The 12940-nt window shown below is 36.9% G+C and overlaps 1 protein-coding gene across 1 annotated transcript in view; it reads left to right on the top strand.

Annotated features, from left to right (window-relative positions):
- The window catches only part of LOC139710288 (WD repeat-containing protein 3-like), a 30956-nt gene that overhangs the window by 53 nt on the left and 17963 nt on the right, over positions 1–12940 (top strand). Inside the window, exons 2-10 of the mRNA XM_071622215.1 lie at positions 1917–2104; positions 2986–3195; positions 4052–4170; positions 5282–5360; positions 6454–6573; positions 7346–7462; positions 8059–8160; positions 9656–9753; positions 11556–11660. Coding sequence (XP_071478316.1) covers positions 1946–2104; positions 2986–3195; positions 4052–4170; positions 5282–5360; positions 6454–6573; positions 7346–7462; positions 8059–8160; positions 9656–9753; positions 11556–11660 — 1109 coding nt within the window. The 5' untranslated portion in view covers positions 1917–1945. The remainder of the gene's footprint in view (positions 1–1916; positions 2105–2985; positions 3196–4051; positions 4171–5281; positions 5361–6453; positions 6574–7345; positions 7463–8058; positions 8161–9655; positions 9754–11555; positions 11661–12940) is intronic.

Here is a 12940-nt window from a genome sequence, read left to right as displayed (position 1 = left end):
GACGTTCGATCGGTTCACGCCAACTTGGACGGCATCCTACATTTACTGACTCTTCTTTTCATTAAGGTGTGAAGGATATATTCCGAAATAAACTGATACCAGTGCAATTTCGGGTGTTTTATTTCTTATTTACCTGTTTTGAGTAGAAGTCAACTGCAACAGGAGTCAAGTGACGGTTTAAAGGATAACGTGGTTTGTAATGTGTGGGACCACATTGAATCGTCATAACACACTACTACAGGAGGGCAGGCCTGCCCTGTAACAACTAAACTTAACGTTATATCGTTAGATAGCTAGTCTGCTTACTGCTACCTTCCAAATTGAACACTGTTGAGTGTTGGAGTATGTAGCCAGAAGCTGGCTGTATACCCAGCCTATGATTGTTCAAGTTTATTTTTCATTTGACATAGGGTTCTATAATACAACAAACACTGCAGTTTAAAAGGCCCAACAAAGGGATCATATAAATTTACTGGTAGTTTTGGTTGAGAGAGACCTATTCAGGTTTGCGGTTTTCAACAATTAAAATATGAATTTACCTAGACTATAGGAGAGTTGATCGTATCACCGGACGGTTTTTTTTTTTCGTGGCTCTGTCTCTGAATTCCGTACTCAGAAGACGAAATTTCGGCCAAAAATAGCACAAGTTATTCACTACAACTAGACTAGTCCTGAAAATTACAAATTCGGCAAAGTTATGAAAACTATTCACTCCCATTTTTGGAAAATAGACTTCAAATTCACCCCTCTCCAAAAAGTTGTCACATTATAATTCTGGACATGATTTTCGTAATGAAATAATCATCGTCTTTCGCACCTTGTCCTTGCACCAGAATCACAAGTCATATTCCACGAATCACCGTACACATTCTTACCAAGCGGACGACAAAGAAAAAATCGGCAAATGAGACTCAAATTTCATATTTAAAACGTTGTATCTGGACAGTTTCGAACAGTTCACGAGATACAAAATCGACAACTTCTATTTTACGTGCTTTGTCTATGGGAGCGCGGGTGATGAGCTATGAGTTGCGGGCCCCGGCCTTCCTTGGTGCACAACTAATGCTTTATTTGCGTTCGAGGACAATAGCTGCAAAATTCTGGTATAGATCAGTGAACTTGTGGTTCTATTGGAATCTTAAGCATTTATTTTTCCTGTTTATTTTGTATTTTGTATTATTTTGTATTTTGTATTATTTTGTGTTACCGGTATTGTATTTTCCTTTGACGGTGTCACACCGTCCAAGGAAAATACATCAACACCCTATTCTATCAATAGAAACTTAAAATATCTCACAATTTGCCTGAAATTTTACCCAGGCCAACCATACCAATTTACTAGGTATAAAACATGGTCATCATGATGATAATACCATGCAGTTTGTGAATTGGTAATAATATGTGTATGATACTTGGCCCTAGCATGGTATGCTACATCCCCATAAGTAGAAAGTGCTGTAAATGTGAGCATATCTCTCTTTATAATATATCCAGCCAAATCGATTATCCGGACGCTTGCCTGAGTCCTGATTAGGCCGCATAATCGAGGTCCTACTGTATAAGAATGCCGATGTTGTTGCTGATGAGTGATGCCAGGATGGAGTGCAAGACTGCATTAGCACCAAAAACGTTTGCTTTAAATACAATCTTGAACTGATACTCGGTAACATCTCACCTTTATGATTTATTTCATTTTTCTCTCTTGCTAGCAGGTGCAAAAGGAGCTCATTTCCTGTATCTCTTAATATGTTTTATCCACATTGATTCTTTAATAGAAACATGTTTCTTCTTGTACAAGGAGAGAGTTACTACCTAGCTTGTTTGTTTGTTTATTTTAATTGTTGTGTAATGGTGTGTTAGTGTGTTCTTCTAATTATACATGTGAATAACTTTCAATTTTTTGTTTGGTTCTTCAGCTGAATTATAGACGAGTCAAAATACAGAGATGGGACTGACAAAGCAGTATCTTCGCTATGTGCCCAGTGCTGTGTTCGGCGTAGTCGGCACCACCACAGCTAATGTTGTCTTCACGAGCGACCACCAGTTTGCAGCTGTTGCAGCTGTTGAGCATGTCTTTATATGGGACCTACGGAAGGGAGAAAAGGTGAGAAGTTGGTAGTTCTGAACTCAGTAGACTTTAGATGACATGATATTCATGTATTAAGAGAGTCTTTGGTGTGTGTGTGTGTGTGTGTGTGTGTGTGAGAATCGTAGCTTCTAAACTTTGTAGTCATTTAGAAGTAGAGGGCAATGCATGGTCTGAGAAATCCGGAAGTGCACACATCTATTCATACAGCATGTATGTTTATACACATTGCTTTAGTTTTTATTGTGTACCATAACGTACTTTTGATTTATTTTGTGCCAAATAAATTGAATGGAATTGAATTACCAATACATGTACATGTGCAGCATTGATCTTTGTACAGGTCTGTCGACGATCATCACATACACTAATAGAATATTGCATAGATGGTGATGATAATTATGGTTCAGTAGCAACATCAAAATTTGTTCGGTGATTGCCATTATCAAAGCTGTATCTATAGGCATATCTGTACAGCCACTGGCTTGCACTGCTATACTATTGTGTTGTGATGACAACTTTCTGGCTAAAAGTTTCTTAATGCAAGGTATATTAAACTCTCTCTGACATCTTGCAGAAATCATCTGTTGAACTGGAAATGGTGGCAGATAAAATGAAATTATCAAAGAAGACTTTGTGTTTGTGACAAAACCACAAATGATGCTAAATTTACTTTTGCCTGTTTTTTTTTTTCATGCGTACATGTAATTTTGCTTCAAAGCAGCAGTGTTAGCCACTTTTAATGCTGCAGTATACATGGAAACAGAAGGAGTGATTGAATTTATCCTTCAGTCAATCAACCCCTTACAAAAAAGAAAAAAAAAGAAAGAAAAGAAACAATATGTTTGGATTGCCACTTTATGGTTAAATCTGTATGCATATCCAAATCGTTTACACAGGTCCTAACACTAGAGGGCAGCAAACATGAGGTCACTGCCCTGGCTCGCAGTGAAAACCGGCCTGTGGTTGCCGTTGGTTATGCCGATGGATCCATAAAACTCTTCAGCACTGAAGATGGAGAGGTGATGGTGACTTTCAATGGTCACAAGACGGCCGTATCAACACTGCACTTTGATTCCCTTGCCCTCCGCTTAGCATCAGGGTCAAAGGTAATAATCCCCGCCTTGTCCAAAGTTTCAGAAGAAAGGGAGACATATGTTTGAAGAGTTTTATCGCAAAGCGAGCTAACTCCATTCTTGTTAAGTTGAAATATTTGCGATTAAAGCTGCAAAAAAACAATGAAAGTGATAAGAAAATACTGGATATTTTGAATCATGACTTCAAGATATTCCTTGTTGTGTTACAAGTGAGATATCACTGGAAAGGTTTTACTTGTATTTCGCTCCATCTGACGACGGACTTACTTTCAAATGTGATAGGGGGTACATATTACAATGATGTTCAATTTGTCTTTTTTTTTATCGTAATTTGTTATTTTTTTTGTAGTAGTAGTATTTTGGAAGGAGATGATGTTTTGAAATTTTTTGTTTGTTTATTTGTTTATGCATTGAATGTCTTCTGCATTTGTAAAATCTGCTTGTTTTTATGAGAGTATTTCCAAGAGAAAAATTAGTGGAAAAATTAGAGAGAAATTTAGAAGACTTTGTAAGCTTGTCTGATATCTGAAAACTCTTGAAAGGGTCAGCCACTCAGAGCAAAGATATTTAAGACATTATCTCATTTCTAATTTCTTTTTCTTTTTCTTTCTTTTTTTAGTAATTGGACAAGAGTCACACTTAAAAGATGGAGATAGAGAAGGCAATAATGAATGTGAATTTATTTGCCATTTTGAAAGATGAAGATGATGCTTGCTTTTAATACTATGATACCTGGTTTGAGTTCTAGAGACGATTAAAGGATTTGAAATGTGCTGCAAAATGTATGAAGTGGTGACGGTTATAATCTTCGATACCGATATATTGCATTGATATTATCATCTGCTACATGTGCTCATCATTTTGACAGGATACGGACCTTATCATCTGGGATGTGGTGAATGAGAGTGGGCTCTACAGGTTGAAAGGTCACCGAGGCATGGTTACAAAGGTCGCATTCATGTCACAGCACAACATTGTCATTTCCAGGTACACTACCACATTCTACAGACTCTGAGTGTTTTTTGGGGATACGTAATTGTGTGGTTTGCAATCACTTGTGACATGATCTTGACATTGGATTGAGAAGTGCTCAATTGCCATTAAAGGGGAAATCCAGTCCAGATATAAGAACGAAACTTTAAAATGTCATAACTTCCTTTAAAATATTTTTCATCCGATTTCGATCAAAATCATACCATTGAACTCGTAATATTTTACAACTTACATTTGGACTGGATTTCTCCTTTAACCATTCACCAGCTGAGAAAGTTTTGTCTCTGACAGTGATCTTGAGAGAGACATTTCTACCAAATAGTCGGCAAAGTAAAAAAAAAAAATCAACAACAGCAACAGCAACAACAAAATGCACACACAAAAACAAAACAGAACAAAACAAAACACAGGTTGAGTGACTTTTGATAAGAACAAGGAAGCTTGCAACAGTATGAATGTACCGTAGGTATTAAAGTCTGTGATGAAAACATTGATAAAGCCATCTTAGTTGTTGTCTTTTGATTGACTGGGAATAGTCATTTGCTGAGTAAACGACAAAATGAATGTCCTTGAATGTCCTCAGAGAGATACAGCTGTATACAATGTAGGTGCAGGATTATTTTTTCTGGAAAATCTGTTGTAGCTTCAGTAATTAAGGCGCATCTGGAGCAGAGTGAAAAAAATGTCTCCTGCAAGAAATCTTGAATCATTTACTTTCTACTTTCCCAACATAGTTGGGAAATACTACATGTACATTTAGAATGTGTCAACTATTTACAAGTAAAGATTATATTTTTAGATATAATGAATGGCAAGGTAGGCAGCATACAGTCTCTCTTATAGGTTTACATTCACTTAGATTTATTTGAACTTATTTCCGTGATTTATGTTTTCTGTTTTACTGCTTCCTTTGAATGTCATGCTTTCACCTCCATTGCATTCTTCACTTTGACAAGTGTTTCCATGACCACACAAGTCACTGTGCTCAATACGACTACAGTGTATACTCTACAAAAAGAAATGTACTTTAATGAAGAAAAAGAAGAAAGTGATATCATATGTCTTTTCTTTGGGTGCTGTCTCTCCTATTTGAAATATCATCCAGTTCCAAGGACACATTTGTCAAGTTCTGGGATTTAGACACCCAGCACTGCTTCAAGACACTTGTGGGTCATCGCAGTGAAGTAAGACTTCAGTTTTTAAACTCTCTTCTTTTTTTTTTATGCTACTGTAGTTTATCTGTGTGTTTGTTTTATGCAACCTTGAATCTATGTGACTTCATACTTGTTTATGTGTAACAATGGTGGTATTGTGCTTCTGCTACGTCCCCAGTACTGCTTTATTTTTCCTTTGTTATGTTTTTATGAACATGAAATCAATGTCTTGGAGTTCAACAGAGATTCTGTTCCAAAAATTGTGTGATTTTAGCATTATTAGGAAGCTACATGTACATGTATGTACCTGTTCCTCATTGGATATAGCATCTAATCTTGCACTTCAGTGAAGGTTTGATACCATACATCATTATTTTCCAACTTATTTGTATGATTGTTACGCAATGTACATCAGTACAGGTGTAAGATTGAGTGTATCATCCAGCATATACGTATGTTGTACAGTGGACTCCCATTATAACGAAGTCGTCGGGACCGGCAGATTTTTTTCGTTATATCGAAATTTTGTTATAACCCAACAAATAAACAATGCAAATACATAGAGTGGATAATGTTTGCGGTCTGAATTTTTACTTCGTTGTAACCGGAATTTCATTATAACCGTGTTCGTTATAACGGGAGTGCACTGTACCTAATTTTACATGGGGTGATAAGACAAAGTACACATATGTTACTAATGTAGAGGTGTATGGTCTGGTACAGTGTGATATTCCAACTTATCAAACATGGTGTTACTTTACATAGTGTAGGCAGTGTAGTAGTGTGCTAAAAAGGGGTGATTCTTCTCAAAAAGTAGCTGAGATTCCATCTTTTCCTGAAATGTTTGGTCCCAGCATTCAAGCTTGGTATTCACTTGCAAAAATATTGTCTAAGAATCCCAGATTACATTGTAATACAGGCACTAATTAACCTGTTGAGGACAAGTCCCTAGTATACTCGTGTCTATGGGAAATGTGTGTTGTAGCAAAATCAAACCGTCCTCAACGGGTTAATGTTTCTGATGCACCCTGTTACAACCAGGAAATATTGATGGGAGATGTACAATGTTCCACACGATGACGTATGTTGTTGCATGGCAACTCACAACTTATGTTCTTGGCAGGTTTGGGATTTTGCAATACTACCGGATGATCGAGGGTTGGTGACTGGAACATCAGGCAGTGATCTCCAGGTGTGGGATATTACTTTCAAAGATGAGGTAAGTTTTCAAAGAATCAAATCAGTTTGTTCATTTTGTTTCCAATTCTCCACAGAGCATGTAACTTTCTAGTCAGAGCTTGGCAGATGTTCTGTGCAAATGAGGTGACTGCATTACCTTTTTTTTTAAAATGATTATCAGATATGAAGATTGTTGCAAAGTGTCTTTATGGGCAGTAGACCTCTGATTTGCTCAGAATTTACAATTGTAATTGGACAGAAACGGGTATGTAGTGTGCAAATTGTGCATAAACCAAAATTTGTTTGTTTGGTTTTTTTTTCCAAAGTACATGTATGATTGTTTGCCCTGGATTAGTGGGTTTAATATTAAAACACTCTGTAGTGAAAAGGCAGTAGAATTCCTCTAATTCATCCTTACAGCAGTATTGCTATGCCAAGATTTAATGGCCATCACCATCGTCATTTTTTTGTATGAAATAGTTGTTTTGATTAGAAGTTAAAGCTGGGAGTCACATTAATTGGGATTCCAGAAATCATTTAGCAGGAGACATATTGTTATAGGGTGTTATTGTTTCTGTATTGGCAAAATTTACAGCGACAGAAAGTCTGTTTTCTTGATGTACACCAGAGCTCTGGTACACAGCGGCATGGAAGCCTGATCTACATGTAAATGGTAATTGATGATATACAGTTGGTGGTTGAGGGTCAGCATTTGTGATGGGACTCATTAGTATGCTACAAGACAGTGTGACCGTGAATTTGTGGCATGAGTTTATGTGACAGTCTGTCATGTTTCTTCCTGTTGAACTTTCTAGCAAGAAGACGGTCGACTTGAGACGGGTCCCTCTCCGGCCAAGAAGTCGAGGAAACATTTCTCCGACGATGATGGGGACGATGCTGAGGGAGATGATGAAGGGGACGATGACGACGAGGAAGAGACGGGAGATGATGATGTAAGAATGCCAGAATGACGTGACATCTCCTCAGCAGATCAGGAGTGATCATGTTCTTGTAGTGTGTGTTTCAATCCAAATGGGGCTAGTGTTTCAATCCAAATGGGGCTAATACATACATACAACATGCATAATTATTCTTATGAATTATTATATTGCACTGGACGGAAATGTCTGTGACATCAGGGAAATATGGCCCTAACGAGTGCAATATTCTGTGGTATTTGAAGTACTAGTAGACTCTGCCTTAAAAAGGTTTGAGTGATTTGCACTTTTAGCAAGCATTCATGCACGAAGCAAGTGTTAGTGCAACAGACCAGACAAAATATAGTGTATTGTTGCAATGCCAATTTTATACTACATTACCTTATGGGGAATTAATGCATTAGCCTGTGTGTTACATTGAATATGCTCTGATATTGCATTTGAAAATCAAGCAGACAAAAACACACATTTTTAATGTGCCACTGCAATGCCTTATGTTGAAATGAAGTTCAAGTTCATTATGTAGATAATAATCATATTATTGTAGATGCTTCTTGAATGTGGCAAGTGAATTTAGCTGTCTCAAATTCTACCCGTATCTCTCCCCACAGAGCATACTGTCGTGTACCAAGGCAGGGACAATCCTGAGAAAGGGAACTGACAGAGTAGTCTCTCTTCAGGCTGACTCCACGGGAAGAATGATTGGTTGTCATGTGAGTATGAAAAGTTGTTCTTTCAATCAATTGATACACTGTATGTTACCCATCTACAGAGTTGTCCTCATATAATCTTCCCTTTTTGGACCTGACAAAGCAACAGTTGCAAAATATGTTTTTGTCTCAAAAGTGCAGTGCTTGTTTAATAGGAGAATCAATTAGCTTGATCCCGACTACCCTATGTCTAAATTTAAAAGAAAAAAAGAAGAAAAATGAATGCTATAAAAGTCAAATGTTGTTCTTTTTTTGTGAGGCAAGTTATTGTCAGGGGTGGTATTTTCATCCACCTACTGTGTCTCAATGCCTAATCACCTACATGCTTCACTTTATAAATGCTTTGTATAAAACATAAAGTTGATTTTCTTAGAACTAAGCCTGTGGCCAGGGTTTCTTCTCTGGTAGGTACTGTTGAATCATAGAGGATCAAGTTCTATAATCACTGGAAAACTGAATAACACCAAAATCGTGAAATTGATGTTCATCAACGTACATGTAGATAATGGTAACTGGTTGCCTGTTTTCACTTTCTTTACCGTATGCATTCATGCATAATGCTTATTATAAAAAAAAAAAGGACTATCCTCTTCCTACGTAGCTGATTATTTCTGTCTGTTGCATTACACTTAAAGGAGACCTCCGGATGATTTTCAGATTTTTTCATTTTAACAACTATAAATTAGTTATACTGAGGACAGAGTTTCAGAATTTGTGATAATTTGGATGAAGAATAAGAATATTTTCAAAATTTAGAACAAATTGCAATGAACAAGGATGATGACATGGCAGAGTCACCATAAGAATACATGAGTTGGGGCTCAAGGAAACAGAACAAAAGAAGAAGGCATGCATAGATTATGCATAGGTGAACTCGCAACCAAGCGGTATTGTAATGGAATTACACTGCTACATTTCTGAAATATGTGAACCTCCAATGTCATCATCCTTGTTCAGTGTAATTTGTTTAAGGTTTTTCAAAGTATTTTTATCTGCTAAAGAACCACAATAAATTCCACAAATCTGTACATAGAGTTGTCGATTTATGTACTACATGATGTGAAATTATGAAAATCGTCTGGAATGTCCCTTTAAGGTTCCTTTGAATACACTATAAATTTAAAAAGAAAAACAAAAAGAGAAGATGAGAAGGGATGAGTCATTGGCTTGATATTTCAAACAATGAATGATGGATTTTGTATAATTGTAGGTGTCCACCATCTAATCATATGAGTTTCACCCATTGCTGAATATGCTGATATGAAGGGCTGCACAGTAACCTGATGTTTTTTTCTACTGGTCTGGCCTGTCTGTTGGACCAGTAGGTGCCCAAGTTTTTGCATTTTTTACTGATCCATTCCTGGAAAAGTTACTGGTCGACTGATTTTTACTGGTCAGGGACCATTGGACCTGTGCCTGTGTGCAGCGTTGTGATATGCCACTTTTGCCTTTCATCTGATTTTGGCTATAAAAATGATATTTTTTTTTGGTGCGACAGGGCCCAAGTGCTGTGCTGGAACTCTTCAAAGTCTGTAACGAGGAGGAGCTGGAGAAGAGATTACAGAAGAAAGTGAAGAGACTGAGGAAGAGGGCAAGGTGAGAGGTTTGGGGTCAGGTGAAACCCCTACACGATTAACCCTTTAATAGCCCGTTGATGACAAGCAGATCTTCCTATCACACATATTTCCCATAGACACCTGCCTTTAATAGAATGCTCAGGATTAGTCTCCAGCAGGTTAAGGGGCAAGTTTTCATTTCATTTCATTTATCTTATTTCCACAACTTGCACAACAAGTAAAAAAGAATGAACAATACAGGACAACATGTCAATCATATGCAATACAGAGTGTGGAGGAAGAAGCAAAGGCCATTGACCTGTCAAGGCTTCTCCCTAGTAAAAGGTAACAATTTTGAAACAATACAAAGAGAACAAAACAAAACAATACAACACAAAACAAAACCTATTGCTATATATATACTAGCATCAATGATGAGGGGATTATTGCCGGAAGGCACTATTGCACATATATGATTTTACAATATATTCTCTATGTATTCTCTTAAATGAAGACATAGAAACACACTGCTTAATATCATTTGGGAGACTATTCCACTTCTTAGGGCCAAAATATCTTATTGTGGATCCTGAAAACTCATACTTTAAATTGGGTAATCTGTAATCTTCCGCCTGTCTTGTTCAATATTTATTTACCTCATTTTTCTTTACAAAATCAAAATCAAAAGAACATGGCAATGTGTTATTTCTAGAGACATAAAACAAACAAGTTCAACTTACATCCTGTACGTATTGTGTTGCGTGGTATAAAAGCAGATTGAAAAAGAATCAGAGAAGCACAACAATGAAATATTTAGAAAAAGATTGAGAACTACCAGAGAAGCATTCTGAGAGCGCAGACCTCCGCCAAACAGCTCATTTCCACCACTGATCTTGTTCTTCCATAGAGATCATAGAGATCAGCGATTTCCACCCATACAAAACTGTACTTATGCATCCTCAAAATTGCCCTATTTCCCAATATAGAAGCCTTTTACTACGTCATCAACTTCCAGCTGCGTGGTGCGCCTCGCCCTGGCAGAAACCAGGGCATGCACCCTGGCAGAAACTAGAGCATGCACTTTAGTGCGCATATTCGATGTTGTGCAATCGGCACAAATATGCGCAGCTTGAACTCCGAAGTTCATTGACCCTACCTGCTAAAATATCGAAAATCCTTCATGAAATCTATAAAAAATTCCCAGATCCTTACCTAAATTCAATCATCTGTTCCTTGTGTCATTCTCAATCTTTCCTGTAAGTTTCATCCAAATCCGTTCACATCTTTTTTTGTTATTTTGCACATAGATTTCTACCATCATCTAAAACCTGACTGATCTTGGAGAATGTCCCTATCATTTGGATAAGCCCCAACACCCATGTTTTGACCTGTTTTACTTGTTAAAATGTCTTGTGCTTTTAGTGAAGGGTACCTGCTGTGATGTTCCGACTAAGTCTAGAAATCTGGTGCTGGATAGTTAACATCAATTAGATATGATAATAACAATTATTTATAGAGCGCTTATTAATATTTCTAAGCGCTAAGCGTCTTGTAATGTAGAAGAATTAGAAATGAGAAATTAGGTCATGAAGTAAATAGTATTAAGATGAAACAAAATACAATATTATACAGATATGTGAATAATGATTGAAAAAAATGAAAGAAATGAAAGAAATGTATATTTTTAATGATCTCATGATTAGGTCATGAAGTAAATAATAAGATGAAACAAAATACAAAATACAGTTATGTGAATAATGATTAAAAAAATGAAATAAATTAATGTTTTTGCGATGATCTCCTGAGCCCCATACTCTCGGACCTTCCTATCATCATAAACAGAGCTGCTGAAGGCGATGATGCTGAGGTTGACGTTTCCAGTGTGTCGCTGACAGCTGAGGAAAGAATCCGACCGCTGACGACCATCAAGATGTCATCAAAGATCAGGTAGACCTTCAGCAGCTCCATTTGGAGTGTGTAGCATATTTAACACTGTATGTGCCACGTTTGCACCAGACTCAGTCGACGGTGTGCCAACTTGGCATATTCTGCTCAAACACACAAACCCGCCAAACCGATTGATAAATCACCAAATGGCACAGTGCAACGAAAGCGTTTCTCACGATTTCATTTCTGTCGCATGTAGCTTGCATTTTATGTGGTGAATGACTATCAAGCAGTGTGTCCTACTGGATTTGCGAGTAAATGTTAAGTTTCTGTCACTGTTTTGTGCGCAAAAGTCATGCCTCTGCAATGATGTAGCTACTGATCATTTGAAGGAAAAACAATCCTAGATTTCTCATACAATTTACATCAAAGCAATGCTTGGCATTTTCTCTACAACTTTGCTTACTACATGACCAGGGTAACAAAAATCTATGAAAGTTACATCAATTTGAAAAACAGAATGTGTTCCCAAAGCATGACTATGTCGCTGTCTCAGAATAATGTAGCACACAGGGGGTTTACACCATGGCACATAAAGAATTGAATAATAGCCAGTGTTAATTGCCTGATTTTGAATAAATGATGCACTCTAGAATAACAAATTCACAGAGAGTAGTTGTGAGATTGCAATGAAAACTTTTTTTTTTAATTTCATAATTTCCATAACAAGTTTGTTGCCTAAAGCCGCATAATACTCATTTGTGATGTCCATTCGAGTAATATGACTTGATTTTGATCCGTTATCATTCGATATTTGCCCAATTTGGATACTGTTCCCTAGAATTATAAACACAGAGAGTAGTTGTGACAACCTTCTATGTTTTGGTTTTGTTTTATTTACGACAAGTTACTTCATATAATCATTTGAAATATACCTGTGGATCATAACATTACATAAACAATGTAAAACAACAAGGTCCTCATAAAAGGTGAGTTCTACCTTTTATTAGGATCTCTTTGTTTTTTTGATATCTCAGCCATTTCCAAACCAATTTTCATCAAATAAACTTTTAATTCTTCTTGGAATAGTATGCTCTTTAACATTTCAAATAAATGGTTTTTTATCTCACAAAAAGTTACAAACTAAATCCCTACTCAACCAGAACTATGCCGTCCCTTTAAAGCTCAGAGCCTGGGCAGATATGAAAGGGTTGATAACATATTTTCTCCCACTCTCTTTTTCACTCTCTCACACTTTCTCTTCCTATACATGTATATCTCTTTCTGTCCGTCATTTATTCTCTCACACTATCTTTCCCCTTCTCTCCCTTACTCTTTCA

Source organism: Diadema antillarum, unplaced genomic scaffold (genome assembly GCF_040938485.1).
Source record: "Diadema antillarum isolate AM-2024a unplaced genomic scaffold, OU_Dant_1.0 seq00001519_RagTag, whole genome shotgun sequence".
NCBI classification, from domain to species: domain Eukaryota; kingdom Metazoa; phylum Echinodermata; class Echinoidea; order Diadematoida; family Diadematidae; genus Diadema; species Diadema antillarum.
This window is presented reverse-complemented; position numbering and strand designations above follow the sequence as displayed.